General features: G+C 40.8%; 1 protein-coding gene across 1 annotated transcript; it reads right to left on the reverse strand.

The window, feature by feature from the left end:
• Positions 1 to 279: 279 nt before the first annotated feature.
• On the reverse strand, positions 280 to 13,524 carry LOC118819023 (inhibin beta B chain-like). Its single transcript, XM_036586619.1, has 2 exons — positions 12,388 to 13,524; positions 280 to 1,792 (listed from the first exon to the last, which is right to left on the reverse strand). The coding sequence occupies exons 1-2, from the start codon at positions 12,776 to 12,778 to the stop codon at positions 1,014 to 1,016; spliced, it is 1,170 nt and encodes a 389-aa protein (XP_036442512.1). The 5' UTR covers positions 12,779 to 13,524; the 3' UTR covers positions 280 to 1,013.
• Between the last annotated feature and the right edge of the window lie 3,497 nt (positions 13,525 to 17,021).

Consider the following 17,021-nt stretch of genomic DNA (forward strand, 5'->3'; position numbering starts at 1 on the left):
TTCGTGTGTCTGAATTTGTCCATTTTTACAGGCAATACTTTGTATGTCAGTGTCAGAAACCACAAAAGCAAGTCTTTTAGAGATGACTTAACAGCTCAGCATGGTTTTAAACAAATGTGTGCAGTTTGTATAGTGCTAATTTTTAGGTATTAGCATCCATTACTTATTAGCTACATAGCCTCTTCTTTGCACTGATGCTAAGAGGCTTATGTAGCTAACAAGTAATGGCAGCTTATAGCCTGCTAGTTAGCACTGTTCAAACTTGCCTTGTCTGTTTGCTGTGTCAAACAGACTGGTTTATGACGTTTCAGGCACTGTTTGACGTACAGTATTAAGTAAAAATAAATACTGTACTTTGTATTTTGGTGTGGGAAACTACTAAGCAAGTCTTTTTGAGATGACTTAACAGCTCAGCATGGTTGAAACAAATGTGTGCAGTTTATATAATGTAAATTGTTGGGTACTAGCATCCATTATTTATTAGCATCATTAGCCTCCTCTTTAGTTTTACACTGAAGCTAAGAGGCTAATGTAGCTAGCAAGTAATGGCAGCTAATAGCCTGCTAGTTAGCATTGTTTAAACTATATACCTGTCACAAACTTGACTTGTCTGTTTGCCCTGTCAGACTTGTTTATGAGGTTTCAGACACAGTTTGATATACGGTATGAGCAGTACTACCATTCATGTATCTGATTTTGTCCATTTTTATAGACAACACTTCGTATTTCAGTGTCATAAACTACATAAGCAGGTCTTTTTTAGATTACTCAACAGCTCAGCACGGTTTGAAACAAATGTGTGCAGTTTGTATAATGCTAAATGTTGGGTATTAGCATCCTTTACTTATTAGCTACATTAACCTCGTAGCTCCAGCAAAACTACAGAAGCAAATTTTGGACAACAAATGTTTTGACTGATTACCTACATTTGAGGCAAGGAAATTGTCGTAATTAAAAAAAAAAAAGTGTAAATTAGATTTTTTCCACACACTATTCCTCTAAAAGTCCCCAGCTCAAGCACAACCGCACTCCTCCACGATCATGTTGGGCACGTCCCGTTTGACAATGTTGTACTCATCGTCAAAGTACAGCATGGACATGGTGCTTAGCTTGGTGGGGATGCAGCAGGAGTTCATGGAGCCCGGGCTCATGCCCCGCATGCGGTACTGGTTGACCACAGCCGTGTGGAAGGAGGAAGCTGACCCAGGCACCCCGGCCATGTATGCCGGACAGTTGCCCTCGCAGTAGTTACCGAAGTATCCCGAGGGGGCAATGATCCAGTCGTTCCAGCCGATGAGGCGAAAGTCGATGTAGAACTGCTGTCGGCAGCACAGGCTGCTGCTGCCGTCGCACTCCAGGCCGCGCTTGCGAATGCGGTGCTTGCTGTCCTCCACTGCCCGTGCTCGGACCACCAGGAACGGCCGGTGCGCCTCGTCGGCCGAGTTGACCAGCGCCGGTAGAACACCTGCAGCCTCGCACCCCTCGCAGCGAATGTCCAGGTTCTGCCTCCTCTCGCCTTTGGAGAACACCAGCTGCACAGCGTCCGTCAGCGGGAACGTGTGCCAGCCGCTGCGTTTGAGGTCCACTCGCTTCTCCACCAGGTTCCATTTGCTACCCACGCCTGGCTCCTGGTAGTACACCTTAACCGTGACCTTTCTGCGAGAGCCCTTCTCTGATGAGATAGGCAGCAGCTTGAAGTAGAGCCACAGGTTGGCCTGGGACACGTAGAGGTTCTGGTTGCCCTCGTTGGAGATCACAAAGAAAAGGCTGGACTTGGATGACAGCAGTTCGTCTGCGAGAGAAAGGTGAGAGATATGAAAGATTAGTCATCAATCATAGCTGCACCCAGCACAGATCTTGCTCTTGGCTTGGATGTGCAGAAAAAAATATTATACACATATATTATTTATATTATGTGAATTCTGTAAATTTTATAAAGGTTATTCATATTCACACAAAGCTGTTCTTTAAAGAGCCTTATATGGAAAGGTTCTTCAGGGAACCAAAAGTGGTTCTTCTACTAGTGCTTCAAAGAACATTTCTTCGCACCTATCTGTCATATGTCATGTCAAAATATGTCAATATGTCAAGACATATTTTGCTCTTTTTTCAGTTAAATATATTTCCTCGTGCTCATTTGTGATGAAAAGGTCATTTCAGGGTGTTGATTTTGTATGCAAATAACCACTACTTTCATTGGCCAATTTAGTGGAGGACGTGTGGTAAGGAGTGTGGTCATTGCACCCTGTTGGGAAGAACAACATTGGCTGCAGAGGTGCACAGAGACTGTATATGTTCAACTTTATAAGCTTGTTTACGCTGAGAACCAGACAGTCACAAAATTTGTCAGCCAAGCAGTGTTTAATGCAGTAATTCACTTTGTATGTAGTTTTTGTTTCAATGTTATGTTAGCATCAAGCTAATGGTGGCTAATATTTGCATTTCATAGCGATTCTCCAGATTAAATGCAGTCATGTGAAGCTTGTAACAGACATTCAAGTAACATATTCTTTTCTTTGGATATGATAGTTTGGATATTGACTCCTTTAGTAAAGATTTCAACTCATGACCTGTCTCTGAATGTTGTTGGAGCCTGTTAGCTTAGCTAAATGCCCAACTTACTTCAGTGAGGACAGAATACAGCCCAGTCAGCCCACAAAGAGCCTGTTATCATAAATGAAAAAGAGTCTGTCACTAACACAGAAATTAAATATTGTCCATGTGTGACATCATATCACTGTTTTACATTGTCTTATTCATCAGAGATGTTCATGTGTGAATCTGTGAAACTTCATATGAGCTGCAATGGTAAAGCAGAGATTTCCCACCATGCGAGGAGATGGCAGTCCTCTGCTATTTAGCATTGGGGACAAGTGCAATGTCTGGCTCGGCCAATCAAATCAGAGCTTGTAAGTTATAAGTTAATCATCTCAGACCTTGACATTAGTGAATCTCTCTATGTTTAATGCGAATTCTCTTCAGCAACATCAAAGATGTCACAAGCGTAGCAAACACAGAGTCACTGACATTAGCACTGGCTAAAGAAACTAAAAAAATCATTACTATCTCTATTATAATAAACTGAAATACTGATTGTTACAAACTACAGCAGTTTAGTTCTAGTCATTTAGTATAGTTGCAATACAAAGAAATGTTTGTACCACTTCTATAGCTAATCTTAACATTAGAGAGAGCCACTGTTAGAGATTCTTTTCTAGGTACTGCTACTGTTTGCAAAAAGCCCAGACCAGTAATCATTTCATGTTGGTCTAAGCTACTCTATGCTAGTCTATGTTGGTTTATGCTGGTCTGGTTCTGGTTTGGTTCTGGTTTAGCTGGTCACCCCAGCATAGTCATGCTAGTTGACTAGCATACCAGCATCAAGACACAACATGTTCTGGTTTTGGTAGTGATCAGCATATCAACCTCAATTGCTGCTGACCAGCGACAACAGCAATATGCTGGTTTTGCTGGTGACCAGCCATGCTGGTCTATGCTGTTTTTTTCTAGTAGGGTTATCATCTGAAGATTGTAAAATAAAATCAAATGAGCAGGAAAATAGCACAGTTTGGATGCCTGTGTCTGCTAGTCTGACAGTCAGGCTAAATATGTGATACTTTGTCCAGCTTCAGCCCATTTCTTTGGTATAAAACATTAAATTGCTATCTGTTGGATAAGAGGAAGCACACATTAGCTAGCTAATTAAATCTCAGAGATTTGTTGGTTGTAGATTGCCGTTAAGGTCACTATTATGATTAGCTAACATCTGAGAAAAGGCACTCCAAATATCATTTTTAGCTTTTTTAAAAACAGTATGTAACTGTCGGTTATATATATTAATTAGTGCTTTTCCACGTTATTTAATCTTATGTTCATCGTACTGTCTCCAGTTGGTGACGTAAGAAAACAAGCTTTCCAAGACACATGGAGAGCTGTAAGTTATTCCTAACTGTTGCAACATCCCCGAATCACTTGCATTACTTGACTCACTTGTATTTTGTTTTAAGCCCTATTCGAGCTGGATTCGTTTTACCAGTGGAGCTCTGTTAATATAATTTGTGCATGATTTGACTGGCCAATTAATTTGGGATAAAGGATTTGTGTAATTTCCCCCAGTTACCTCATACAGACCGGATTGAAACATAATTGCACGGACATTTACGCCAGTATTATGTGACAGGACCACACTTACGAACAATAACAATACATTGTGCGGCTAAATGGCAAATGATATGATATTTTATAATTGTAATTCATCTCCAAAAATGTTGTGGACTTCAGTAGTCTTGTCAAGAACTTGAGAAATAAGGAGCTGAGTCAAATCAAGCTTACTGCGATGCTGATGCAAACAGGACTACTATTGCTGAGGGAGCTCTGAGTTAGGAGAATTATCTAAGTTAATTTGCTCCAGACTTTATACTGGATTAAAACCATGGATCTAATTGGTAATCACTAAAATTGCAGCACCTCCCTAGTTAAAACTAATCCAGCTCAAATAGGACTTTAGACATATCGTCCCTCGATACAAATTAGAAGTGATAGAAAATATGTTGAAGAGCGACAGCAGGACAGTCCGCTTATTATTTAATGCCCTACGTCCACAAAACAGCAGTGTGTTAAGGCTATTCAGCTGTCTCCTTAGTTTACTCTCATTCACTCAGTAGAGTCCCTGGTTTTCTTGCTCATTTACACCAATGATTGCCATCTCCCCCTCAGGGTCTCTGGTTGAAGTCTGAAGGCTGAGGGAGTGGGTGTGGTATATGAGTGAGGTGGGATGTTCACTCGATGTGATGCAGCAAATCCTTACAGCCTATAGAATCATGAGCCTTCTGTAAATAGCAAATGTGCCAAAATGGCAGAGACATCAGATTCAGTTTCTCGTGTATTAGATACACTGACAAGTAACGTAGAAGGAAAATGCAGATCTGTTTATTAAGTCTCCTTTGTGTCAGTATAGAATAATGCCTTGGTCCGGACACAGAGCTGAGGGACATTAACATGCTGAGAGGGCAGTAGATCGCTCACATTGCCATGAATAGGCTCCCTAACTGGGAACACTTCAACCTAAAGGGATCAAATGGTGTTAGTGTTTCGTGTTAAATGACAACGTGGGTGGGAGGAGCTGTCAGGGTCTGTTCCGCTGTCACTTCTCTCTCTTTTCTCCCTCTGTTTTCTCTCTCTCTTTCTTTCTGTCTCTCTCGCTCTCTTTCACCGGCTAACTCCGACCCTCCTGAACTCCCTCTCATTCTGTCCTCCTCCAGTTCAGAGATATTAACATCTCTGTACCGCTCCTTTGAGTTTGCGGCTCAGTGAAGCTCGGGAGAAGTGTGAATTCTGGCAGTTCCCTTTTGGTTAAAGGGGGCCAGGCCACATTTCTCCAAGCTTCTCTCATCTGTGAGTCACATGACAGCACGGGCTATGACAGCGCTGTTCTGGGGTCGGGCCCAGTTGGCTCAGAGTGAGGGCGGAGATGAGGAGAGGAAGCTTATGAGGGCACGGCACAAAGGTTCAAAGACTTCTGAATGAAAGCTGCTGAGACGTAGAGCTTACAGCGCCTCAGAGAGGGCACAATGAGCCCTGTGATTTCAAAAGAAGCGCACGGGACAGCCAGACCTTCAACACATGGCCTTACAGTGAGAACATGATTGAGTAAAAAGAGAGAGAGAGAGAGAGAGAGAGAAAGAGAGAGAGAGGAAACTGTTTACATGATGCCATACTTTCTCGCAGTTGCCACAGAAACTCTCCAAGTACACTCCTAAAAATAAAGGTTCCTAAATGGTTCTTGGCTTGGACATACAGTCCTGGGAAAAACTTTTGATTAGTTTGGAACCTTTATACCTAGAGGTTCTTTTAAAGCTTGCACGTTCATCCATTGAATCACCTGAGCTGATTTTTGGTTCCCTATAGCAGTGGTTCTCAAACTGGCCCTTAGGGACCCCCAGACATTCCCTATTTTTGCTTCAATCCTACTTGCAACACATAAAGACAGAGCACAAATGTGGTCTGGGGGTCCCTAAGGGCCAGTTTGAGAATCACTGTTTTAACCTCCTAAAATCCCAGGCGTATTACAGACTAAGGCTTACTATTCAGTTACTACAGGGACTTCAGTGCAAACTGGGCTATTCTTAGTTTATAGAAGTGTGTAATAAAACGTTTTATGGACTATTTAAGGGGTTAAGGAACCAAAAAATGGCTCTTCTGTGGCCATCATTTGAAAGAACCCTTGTGTTCTTAATATGTTGCTTAGAAAAATACAGTTAGAAGAACATGTGAGGATCCTGACTTTTCACTGCACATCAGCCATTGCAAGGATTGATAAAATTCCATCACCTGATTTAATTTATTGAAGGATTAGTTAGATAAACTAGGTATCGGATGGTAAATGTAAGTACTGGGCTTCCTTGAGGAGAGCTTTGGAAATAGTTACTCTAATGCATTGGCAGGCATAAAATTCACAATTACTTATTTATTTATTTATAATAATTTATTTTTGAATTAAGAAATGCCATCTGCTCACATACATCGTTTTACATGTCATTTTCTTAGATGTCTAAGACTTTTGCACAGTACTAAATGTGCAGAACGGTCATTATATGCATATGGATGTGCTTTCTTTACAAAAAACTTAAGAGAGAAGAATGTCTGACCATTTAATTGAAAGTAAAGTAAATGATTTTACAAAAAAACATGAACACTCAAAGAACCATAAATGTTTCTCTGCATGGTTAATTGGTTCTTCTCTATGACAGAAAACCTGCTCTGTAGGATTCTTAAAAGAACTTTTCCAAAATAAAAATTTCCAAATAGCACCAAAGCTGCTATTGTTGTCATTGAAGTGTTTTTTGGTTATACACTCATAAAATAGGTGCCATAAAAGGTTCTTTGAACGATGCCATAAAAGAACCACTTTGGGTTCCCCAAAGAACCATGTTTGAAAAAGAGATAAAGCCTCCACATAATATATAGGTTCTAAGCCAATTTAAGGGTTCTTCCTCAAACCATTATATTCTGTAAAAGTTCTTCACACTCACACATATCATTTACAAAAACTGTTCTCTAAATAAATCTCTAAATGTGGTTCTTCTTTGCTGCTGTACAAAAATGACACCTTAATTCATAGAAGTGTATAGAACCATTTTACACATCACAACAAAGGTTCTTAAATGGTTCTTTGGTATATTACATTATATACATTCTATACATTTATACTTTAAAATTTAGAAAAGATCTATGTACTCACACATCTTATTTACAAAAAAGATCTATTTAAAAAGTGGTGGTTCTGTGGCATCGCAGCAAAGAACCCTTTTTGGCACCTAATTTTAAGAGTGTATAAGTGGACAAACCACTATGGTTTCTCATAGCAGTAAAATCAGGATGGGCTGGTTGCTAAATTGATACTCTTATTAAATTGTCCTCGTAAGTTTTGTCTGGGGCACCGTACATCATTACATCATCACTACACTAAGTCTTCTTAATTCAGACTTTCAATCTGCTTCACTTCTCACGGCCTGAACAGCGCTTCAGCACAGTGGGGGTTCCAACAAACAGAAGAGTAAAGTCAAAGAAAAATAAGTGAAAAAACAGAGTTTACAAAACTGGAGTTTAAAAAATACAGAGAAAATGGGGCTCCTAACAACTGTGCAACACCTGGTAGACACCAAAACTGTCCCCATCAGATAAACAGCACTTAAAGCTTTCATCTTTGAGAGAGAGGAGAAAATCAAGCTGCTTCAGATCTGAAAACATCCACAAGTGTTTCTGTCCATCCTTCCACTGTGAGAAGACAACTCAGCGCTATTGGTCTGAAAGGATGTGTAGCTGCCAAGATGCAACCAACTTCTAAGACTTTGAACTTCGGAGGTGTGGAAAAATATCCCTGCAGATTTCTTTGAAAAGCTGAAAGCAAGTCTCCTGAAAAGAATGGAAGCTGTAATATAGGCAAATCTTTTACACACTAAATCTGGAAAAATGATATTATATTTAATTTTTGAGGCTTTTGTGTAATTTTATGTGAAATATTTTCTACTTTCTTCTGACACTGGAAAATCAGTAATGTCCTTATTGGCTATTTTGACTGGAAACTAAATAAATTAACACAGTACTGTTTATTGTGGAACATCAATGCAATACTGTTTGTGGAGTTCCAATGTACTCAGTCTTTCCATGTGGTAACATAAAATATTTCTACACTGCAATGACACCTTGGCATGTGAAATAATCTTAAATCTAGTCAATACACCAAATATTTCTCAGGCTCTAAAGGGAACCAAATGTGGTATCAACCCCTTTTTTGGCTCCTTTATTTGGGTAAAGATGCAACACTGCAAAAATGATATCTTGGCAAGTGAAATCATCTTAAATCTAGTCAATATGTCTAATATTTCTCACATTGTCTTCATGTCTAATAAGATATATTTTGTTTCCCCAAATAACCTTTCATTTGGTTGGTTCTTTAAAGAACCACTTTGGAAACAAGACACGAGGGTGTAAAGAACCTTTTAACAGACATAAGGTAAAGGTTCTGTACCGATTAAATGCTGTATGTCCAAACCAAGCTTTATTTTTAAGAGTGTGTGCATGAAATATGTGTTGCTCCCTAAATTTATCATGTATCTTCAGCCCCTCCCACTGAATTTCTGCAGGGGTCACAGTACAAAGTCTGAAAGACAGCTGTCAGTGGATGCAAATTAGAGAGTTCGAGGAGAAAGACAAATGTGTAAGGTCAAAAGCCCCAGAAGTTAAGCCTAGCTGCTACATGCAGGGCAGGACAATACCTGGGTGGGCCCCTCCGCCAGCAACAATACACACGGCTCAGCATGCCTCCACCTGCACGGCCTCGCACAACACTGAGGGAGTAAATCTCCATGTCATTACTCAACGTCTCCGTACGCAAAGGACCACCGCCACCTGGACACCATGACTGACAGTTTGGCCACATGAACAAAACAAGGCTGCTAATGTACTGTGTGCTAATCCCTGCTGCACAGTGGTAGATTTGCTAACAGTAACGCTGGGCAGATAAAGCAGCTGGGATTGAAGCAGGGAAACAAATAGTAAGTCCATTGTAAAGTGAAAAAAATGCGGTGGACGGTGTTTGTCATCGATATGACTGCCCGCGGTGGAGCAAAACTAAACGTATAAGCTATAAAAACCACGGTATGACTGATGGGACAGCAATATGCTTCAGTTCAGGTCAAGTCATATACATTAAAGGGATACTTCAAACTTTGACAAGTTTCTCTGCACCTGTGACGTGTTGACTGTAACAGAACGCAGTTGGGCAAATACTTCATATTAGGCTGATATTGTTCTAAATAATTGTGTTTAAAGGGGAACACCACCGATTTTCAAAAAATCTGTATAATTAAATGGTTAAGATGTAAACAAAGTCAGAGTAGTTTGGTGCAAAAAGCTTAATTCTAGAGAAACCTGGTGATAGGAACCAGACGTCTGAAGAGTTTAAGGCCTCTGAAAGCTCCCTCACAGTTATTACATTAAATGGTTATGAATGCTCAGCCTGATGACTGAGACATTGTTTTACACTTATTTTTAGGTAAGTTTTGGCCTAAAACGTATTTTAATCAATTTATTCTAATCTGTTTGTGGTGGAGGGATACATTAAGGGTGTTCTAAGGCAAAATAGTCCCAAAGAAAACCTCCTTTTTAATTTTTTTTTCAGATTTACCACTATTTTACCATCATCAGCAGTACATATAAAAACCTCAGAACACTTGTGAACATTGGTGGTTTTGGATATTAAACAAAATAGCTATATTTGTGTTGTGGACATCAGGATCTCTGGTTCCTATCACCACCACTGTAAATAAATCAGTCAGTAAGTTTCTCTACAAACGATTTCGCATCAAACCACTCTGAATATTGTTTACATTTCAACCACTGAATCCTGCAGACATTTGGAAAAATTGGTGGAATTCCCCTTTAAAGCACTTACAGGGCCATGATAACTTGCATGAAACAGTGAATTTTGGACTTATCTTAAATGAGCTTTGTAAAATCTCATCATGGAAAGTGAAAAAAATCTAGAAAAATATATATTGTAAGTGATAAATTCAGTTTTAGACCCTGTGTTTACATTTTGTTTTTACAGTTGCAAAATTGAAATGCACATCTTTATATTTATTACTTTGTTATGAAGTAAAAACTTCAGATGTTTCATGCAAGCAGCCACCAGTATTCCTCACCTGTGACTTCAAAGACAATTAAGACGTCAGAACAACAGGAGTAACCCACTTAGCCATCATTTTTCGAGGGGCGCTCAAGCCCAGTGCAGGGCCCTTCTCAAGTGAAATCCTCTGGAAGATTCTGGAACTTGTCCAGTTCTCCGTGTCCCTGGGTCACCCTGCCTAATGAGACCCAGCCAAGCTGATGTGCCAATGAGTTCACAGCTCAAACCTGCTCTTCGGTGCTTTTTCCCTACATCATGACTACACTACAGCCTTCAGTTTATAAAAGGACAACACTCACATTAAAGCTCAGGGTGTGTCTGACACAGAGAAAGCTGACCAATAGGTTAGCCCCTATAGGAAAGATGCCTAAATCTAAGAGATTAACTGAGTATCCAGCCTTCCTGTTGGGCAAGACCTGAACATTCCTCCTGCCAGACATGTGGCACCACTGATCATTTCAAGTCTCCTTCATGAGGCGTTTTGGCATCCTGGAGCTTTAGACTGCACCATGTCCAGCTTGGCAGCCCAGGCTGAGCGTCATGAGTGGGCCGAGAGCGAAAGGCCCACAGGCATTGCGGGGAGACAGCCAGGGCTACAAAACAGAATGAGGAAATTACAGACTAGACGGCATCACGTGAGGAATGGGGCATGATTTTACACATATGCAGTGCTGTGTAACTTAGCTGAGTGTATCTTGTCGCTACAAAACATCGCATCCCAGAAAAGGTGATAAAATACCAGGACCTGCCTCCATTCCTTCCATTCCTTACGCCTATAGCTTGAAGAGGAAAGCCACCAATTTTTCAAAATGTCTGCAGAGGTAAACAAAGCCATTCAGAGTGATTTGATGTAAGTTTTGTCCACAGCATGAATGTAGCCCTTTTATTCATTACCCAAAATGACCCACATGTGCCTTCTGAGTTTATATGTAATGTTGATGGTAAATCTGTACAAATAAGGTTTCTTTGCAGCCTTACAACACCCTTCATGTACCATGTGCATTTTAAAAACATACAGTTTAGGCCAACACAACTGTAAAACAGTGTCTCAGCCATCAGGCAGCATATTTATAAACATTTCATGTAATAACTTTATATATGGGAGCTTTTAGAGACATTAAACTCTTCGGACGTTTGGTTCCTATCACCACCACTGTGAACTATTCTGACATGGTGATATCTCTAGAACAGAGCACTTCACACCAAACCACTCAGAATGACTTTGTTTACTTATTATGAAAATTCCCCTCCAAGAATAACTGCACTGATTTCTATGTAATTACTGAATAATAAGCCTTTATAATGATTAGTGAGACTTTAATGTAACATAATCCAAGTAATGTAGGGTTATTTTTAGTGGTCTATTGAATATGAAGTGTTTACAGTGTAAGGAGCAGCTGGTATCTTTACATGGTGTAAAAATGTAAAAAATTAATATGCAAAAATATGGACTGTATGCTCTGTGATTTCTGTATGTTCCTTTATTTACATCCTGGACGATTAAATGTCCATTAATTCATCCCTGATTTAGATCTTTTAGAAGGTGACATAATGCTTTAAGTGGTGGAGTAATATGAATAATAATCTAGAGCTTTCCAGTAACAATCCCTATCACATGTTTACAGAGCATATTGGACTTCCATCCTGTCTCTTGGCACAACCTGTCATTTGAGTAACTCTGTGGCCACGCTGGGAAACCGCGGTCCAGGTCTCTTCTTTGGAAACGTACGGACACAAATGATCTCAGCATTGGCTGAAGACAAGCTTAGTGTTGTTCACGGTGGCTCTGGTGGTCTTTGTTGTGTAATTTCCCACTATTCTCCCTACGTTCCATTGCAGTGCGCTGTTTACAGTGGTTGAGGGAGGCGAATCATTCACACACTCACACACTCACGCGCTCACACACACACACCACACTGTTTATAGCTACCTCGTGCCAACACACACACCCATGGGAATGTTTGCTCCATACCGAATCCGCAATAAACTAAACACCGGTCGTCTAGACAATGACAAGTACCCATGCACGATGAACTGGACAGTTTGGTTACACCACTGACCACTGCCATACAATTACCCGCCTAAAAATAAGTCATAGGCTACAGCTGGAGAAATCTCTGACACTAATAGGAACGGACATCTGGAGGGTCCAGCTGTGTGAGCGAGCGCGAGCGCGCGGATGAGATGCGAATACACACCTGTCTCCGCGAAGCTGATGATCTCCGAAGTTTCCTCCTCCACTTCATTGGTGTAACTGGCGTGCCCGTCCAGGTTGGGGATCTCCACCCTGCCGTCCTCGCGCACTTTCCCGGCGTGCAGCTTCCGCAGCGCGGTCACCATCGCCGCCTTTGGTATGGGGTGGGTGATGTTGGGTCTGTTCCTCATCTGCAGTCTGCTCAGGATGTGCCTTTTCACAGCCTCCAAGAAGTCCCCGTCCATCCGCCTCGACTCGTCCGGCTGGCCGAGGCCACAAGACGCGCAAGTGTCCCGAGGAGACACCGTCTGGGCTTCGGTGTCCGGCGCCGGAGTGCAGCGGCTGGAGAGAACGCAGGCAGCAAAGCAGAGCACCTTCACGACGAGCGTTCTCATTTTCTTTTACGCGCAGATCTCCCCCTCCCCAAAAAACAGTCCGTGCGTCTTGGCGAGTGGAGCAGAAGGACCCTCAAGTTCGTACCGCACGCGCGTCTCCCAACGAAAACGCACTAACAGAGTAAAGAAAATAAAGACTGGAACATCCACTGTCCGTGTGGTGATGCGGCACTTGGCTCTTCCATCCGATGATTTAGGCTGACTGGATGCGATCAAATGAAGAAAATGAATTTTTTTTAGACTCCTGTTTTTTTTAATGCTCAGTCTTTGGTCACGCAGTGATGCGCGCGATGCAAACTGGACAAAAGAGCAGTGCGCCAAGACTGCACAAGATTGCACAAGTTGACTTATTGTCCTCCGGTGCTACTTAACAAAGACTGGGACGCGGACTGGAAACCTCCAAATCGGCCGTGAGTGGCACTTCAGCGCGAAGCCTGGCGCGTCATGGCATGGCTACGAGCTCTTCCGCAGCATTATTAAAGAGTCAGCCACCAAATGATGGGCGCCCTGCTGATGGAGACTGACCTTTCAGCCGCTCGGCTCTCTTGTCAGTTAAAAATATCCATACTGAAAAAAAGCAAGCATTCAGAAAATCCCCCCAGCGGTATTTCCGATCTGACATTCGCCAGTCTTGTTTTTTTTTAAGTCCTGCCCTCCTTTGTCTGATATATTGACTTCCAGTGTGCGTTTCCCAAGTCGTTCTTCATAGCTTTAGGGCCGCGGGGATGCTGCGCTCATCCACGCTGCTGCTTTGCGAGCGCGACATTGTGCTGCTTTGGACAGAAAGTTTTTATACAGGAGTAGAAACCACGTGGGACGAGTGGCCAACTGGAGTCCACTGGAGCGGATTATAAACGCAGAGGAACTCCCTGATGGTCTCTGAAGGGGCTCACAGCCAAACCTAGACATGACGAGCTGATTCAAGAGCCTTAGTCCACTCATTACCGTAACGCTTATCTAGCTGGCCCCACATACTTTCCTCAGCAGCCTATAATACATGATAAAAGACATGAAGGTTCTTCATTAATTCCTAATTAAAAGTTTGATTTAATCAGCCCAACAGTGCTTATTTCCATACACGGGGCTGAACTCCACTGAAACCGCGTAGCAAACCAAACCCTCACTTGATGCTGCTCTATTAGACGTTCCTGAGAGTGAAGGAACTGACCCGACTAAACTGGACAGGCCGGGATCAAATCTGGTCCTCTAAGTCACTTCATGGCTGAGTAAGAGGTTGGCTTAGCACTCTGGAAGAGGCCGCTGCAGCAGCTCAACATCCCAGCCTGCGGATTCACACAGCGACTCCCGGCGTGATGAGAGCGGTTCGCTCATTAGAGTTGTCACGCAGCGCCACCTGTCGGCGAAGCAGTGCTCGTGCATTCGAGATGAACGTGGCCTAAACCTGCTATTTGTTCCAAACCACACATGAAACTTAAAGAGCTCAGACTCTATTCAGGACATTTATTTCTCCAATAAAGAACTTTAGTAGTAAAATAACGGTTTTCACTGGAGTGCAGAACTTCTTAGTACATCCAGCTGTTATTCTTCTACTGTCCTGGTGTTTGGCTGGGGTTTTTTTTTTATACTTTTGGTCTAAAATAAATGTAAGGATGATCAATTTATTGCAGTAAATCTGTGCTAAAGCTATTTTTGTGGATGAAAGTATTGGAAATTATGAAAATGTTACTGTAAAAAGTAATATATGTGTTCTCTTCTTAAAAACAAATGCAATATTAGTTATATTAGTTAAATATACATTAACATCACTTTGACTTTGGCTGTGTATGAATAATTCTTATTTGATTGCCTTGATTTTGTATGTGCAGCTCATGGCCTCACTAAACGCATTTACAGAGCTGACTAGCATGGCTACACTCTCAGAAATAAAGGAACAAACCTGTTACTGGGGCAGTACCGCTCTTGTCACTGGGGTGGGTCCCTCAAGGGTACATCTCAGTACCTTTAGTCAAGGAACATAATGGTACCAGAATCCATTGAAATGATATTTTCTAAGTTGTATTGACTCCACACACCCCGTCTCGTCTCCAGGCCAAATGTCAAAACAACACAGAAGGCATTTATTTTAAACAGGCCATTCCAAGACTGCCAATTTCTTTTTAGCAATGTGTTCTGTCAAAAGGCGGCTGGTGTTTTTCAGATCATTATCGTTAGAGCAGTTTCTTTGCAGGTTTGCATCTAGAGTGAAGACTGTACACCCTCAGTGCAGTATGGTTGGAATTCGTGTCCAGGTTTTCTCCACACAAAAAGTCTACCATTAGTTTAATGTTATGGTAAAATGTTTTTCTCTGGTACAAATATCGTTTTGTTGAATCTTATATAAAATAATGACCTTTATATTAAACTAAAATATAAAATAAATAAAGATCTTTTTCAAAATGTAACAGCAGTTAAATGGTTAAAGTGTCCAAATACTTTTTGGGGGTGCTACAGGGCTACTACAGTTCTGACGATTTTTTATCACCACCAAAAAACTGACAAGAGGTAAACAACATACAAGAAGTGAACATATAGACACATTTATTGCCAGGGGTTCATAGAAAAAAAGTAATATCATTGTATTGTATAACGATGACACATGTTTATTATAAGTTCAGCCACACCCATTGCTAACAGGTGTATAAAATGAAGCACATAGTCTTACAGTCTCTGAAGACAAACAATTGCAGTAAAATGAGTCATACTGAAAAGCTCAGTGACTTTAAACATGGCACCATCTCTGCCACAAGTCAGTTTGTGAAATTTTTGTCCTGCTAGATCTGCCCCGGTAAACTGTAAGTGCTATTGCTGTAAAATTGAAGCTCCTCAGAGCAAAAACAGCTTCACCACAAAGCAGTAGACCACGCAAACGCGGAGGGTGGAGTCGAAGTTGACTGGCCTGCACAGAACCCTGACCTCAACCCTATCCAACACCTTTGGGATGAACTAGAATGGAGATTGCGAGCAAGGACCTCTCGTCCAACATCAGTGTCCGACCTCACAAATGCTTTTCTGGATGAATGGACAAAAAGCCCACAGACATATTCCAAAATTTTATAGAAAGCTCCATATTAATGCCTATTGATTTAGAATGGGATGTTATAAAGACTACTGTATGTGTCCCAATACTTTTGTCCATATGTGTGTGTGTGTGTGTGTGTGTGTGTATATATATATATATATATATATATATATATATATACCTCGTTTCCAAAAAAGTTGGGATGCTGTGCAGAATTTGAAAAAAAATCCAATGATATGCAAATCATGTAAACCAGAATACTACAAAGACAACATATCAAATGTTTAAACTGAGAAATTTTATTGCTTTTTGTGAAATATATGTTCGTTTTGAACAAACATTTTGAATTTGATGCCAACAACACGTTCCAAAAAAGTTGGGACGGGAGCATATTTACCACTGTGTTTCATCACCTCGTCTTTTAGCAACACTATATAACTACTATGCCATGTGCACCAATTTACCCCTATACCATCATGAACACTGGCTTTTGAACTGTACGCTGATAACAAGCTGAGTGGTCTTTAGCCCAGAGGACACAGTGTCCATGATTTCCAAAAAGAGTTTCAAATGTTGATTCTTCGGACGACAGGACACTTCTTCTTCCTGTTTCCTCTTCGCGTTGAGAAATGTTATTCTTGCAGTCTTTCACAGAGTGGTGAACCCTCCTCATCTTTACTTCTGAAAGACTCAGCCTCTCTGAGATGTTCTTTTATACCCAATCATGTTATTGACCTGTTGCCAGTCAACCACCAGGTGTTTTTTTTTTCACAACTTTACCAGTCTTTTGTTGTCCCTGTCCCAACTTTTTTGGAATGTTTTGCTGGCATCAAATTCAAAATGGGCATATATTTTTCCAAAAACAATAACATTTCTCACACACATATATATATATATATATATATGTGTGTGTGTGTGTGTGTATATATATATATATATATATATATATATATATATATATATATGTGTGTGTGTGTGTGTGTGTGTGATGAAAATTACAGGTATCATCTATAATTTAATAATCTGCAATTTATAAATAATTTATAATTTTTTTTTTTACCTTATTATTAATACACTCTTAAAAACACAGTTCTATATTAAATGATAGCATGTTTAAATGGTTCTTTGCATGGTGAAACAGTTCTCCAGTCTGATGTTGTATATGGTTCTATATACACTTTTTGGTATATTTTCAAAAAGCCAGATTCAACACATTCTCCATCA

Source organism: Colossoma macropomum, unplaced genomic scaffold, assembly GCF_904425465.1.
Source record: "Colossoma macropomum unplaced genomic scaffold, Colossoma_macropomum, whole genome shotgun sequence".
In the NCBI taxonomy this organism is placed as follows: domain Eukaryota; kingdom Metazoa; phylum Chordata; class Actinopteri; order Characiformes; family Serrasalmidae; genus Colossoma; species Colossoma macropomum.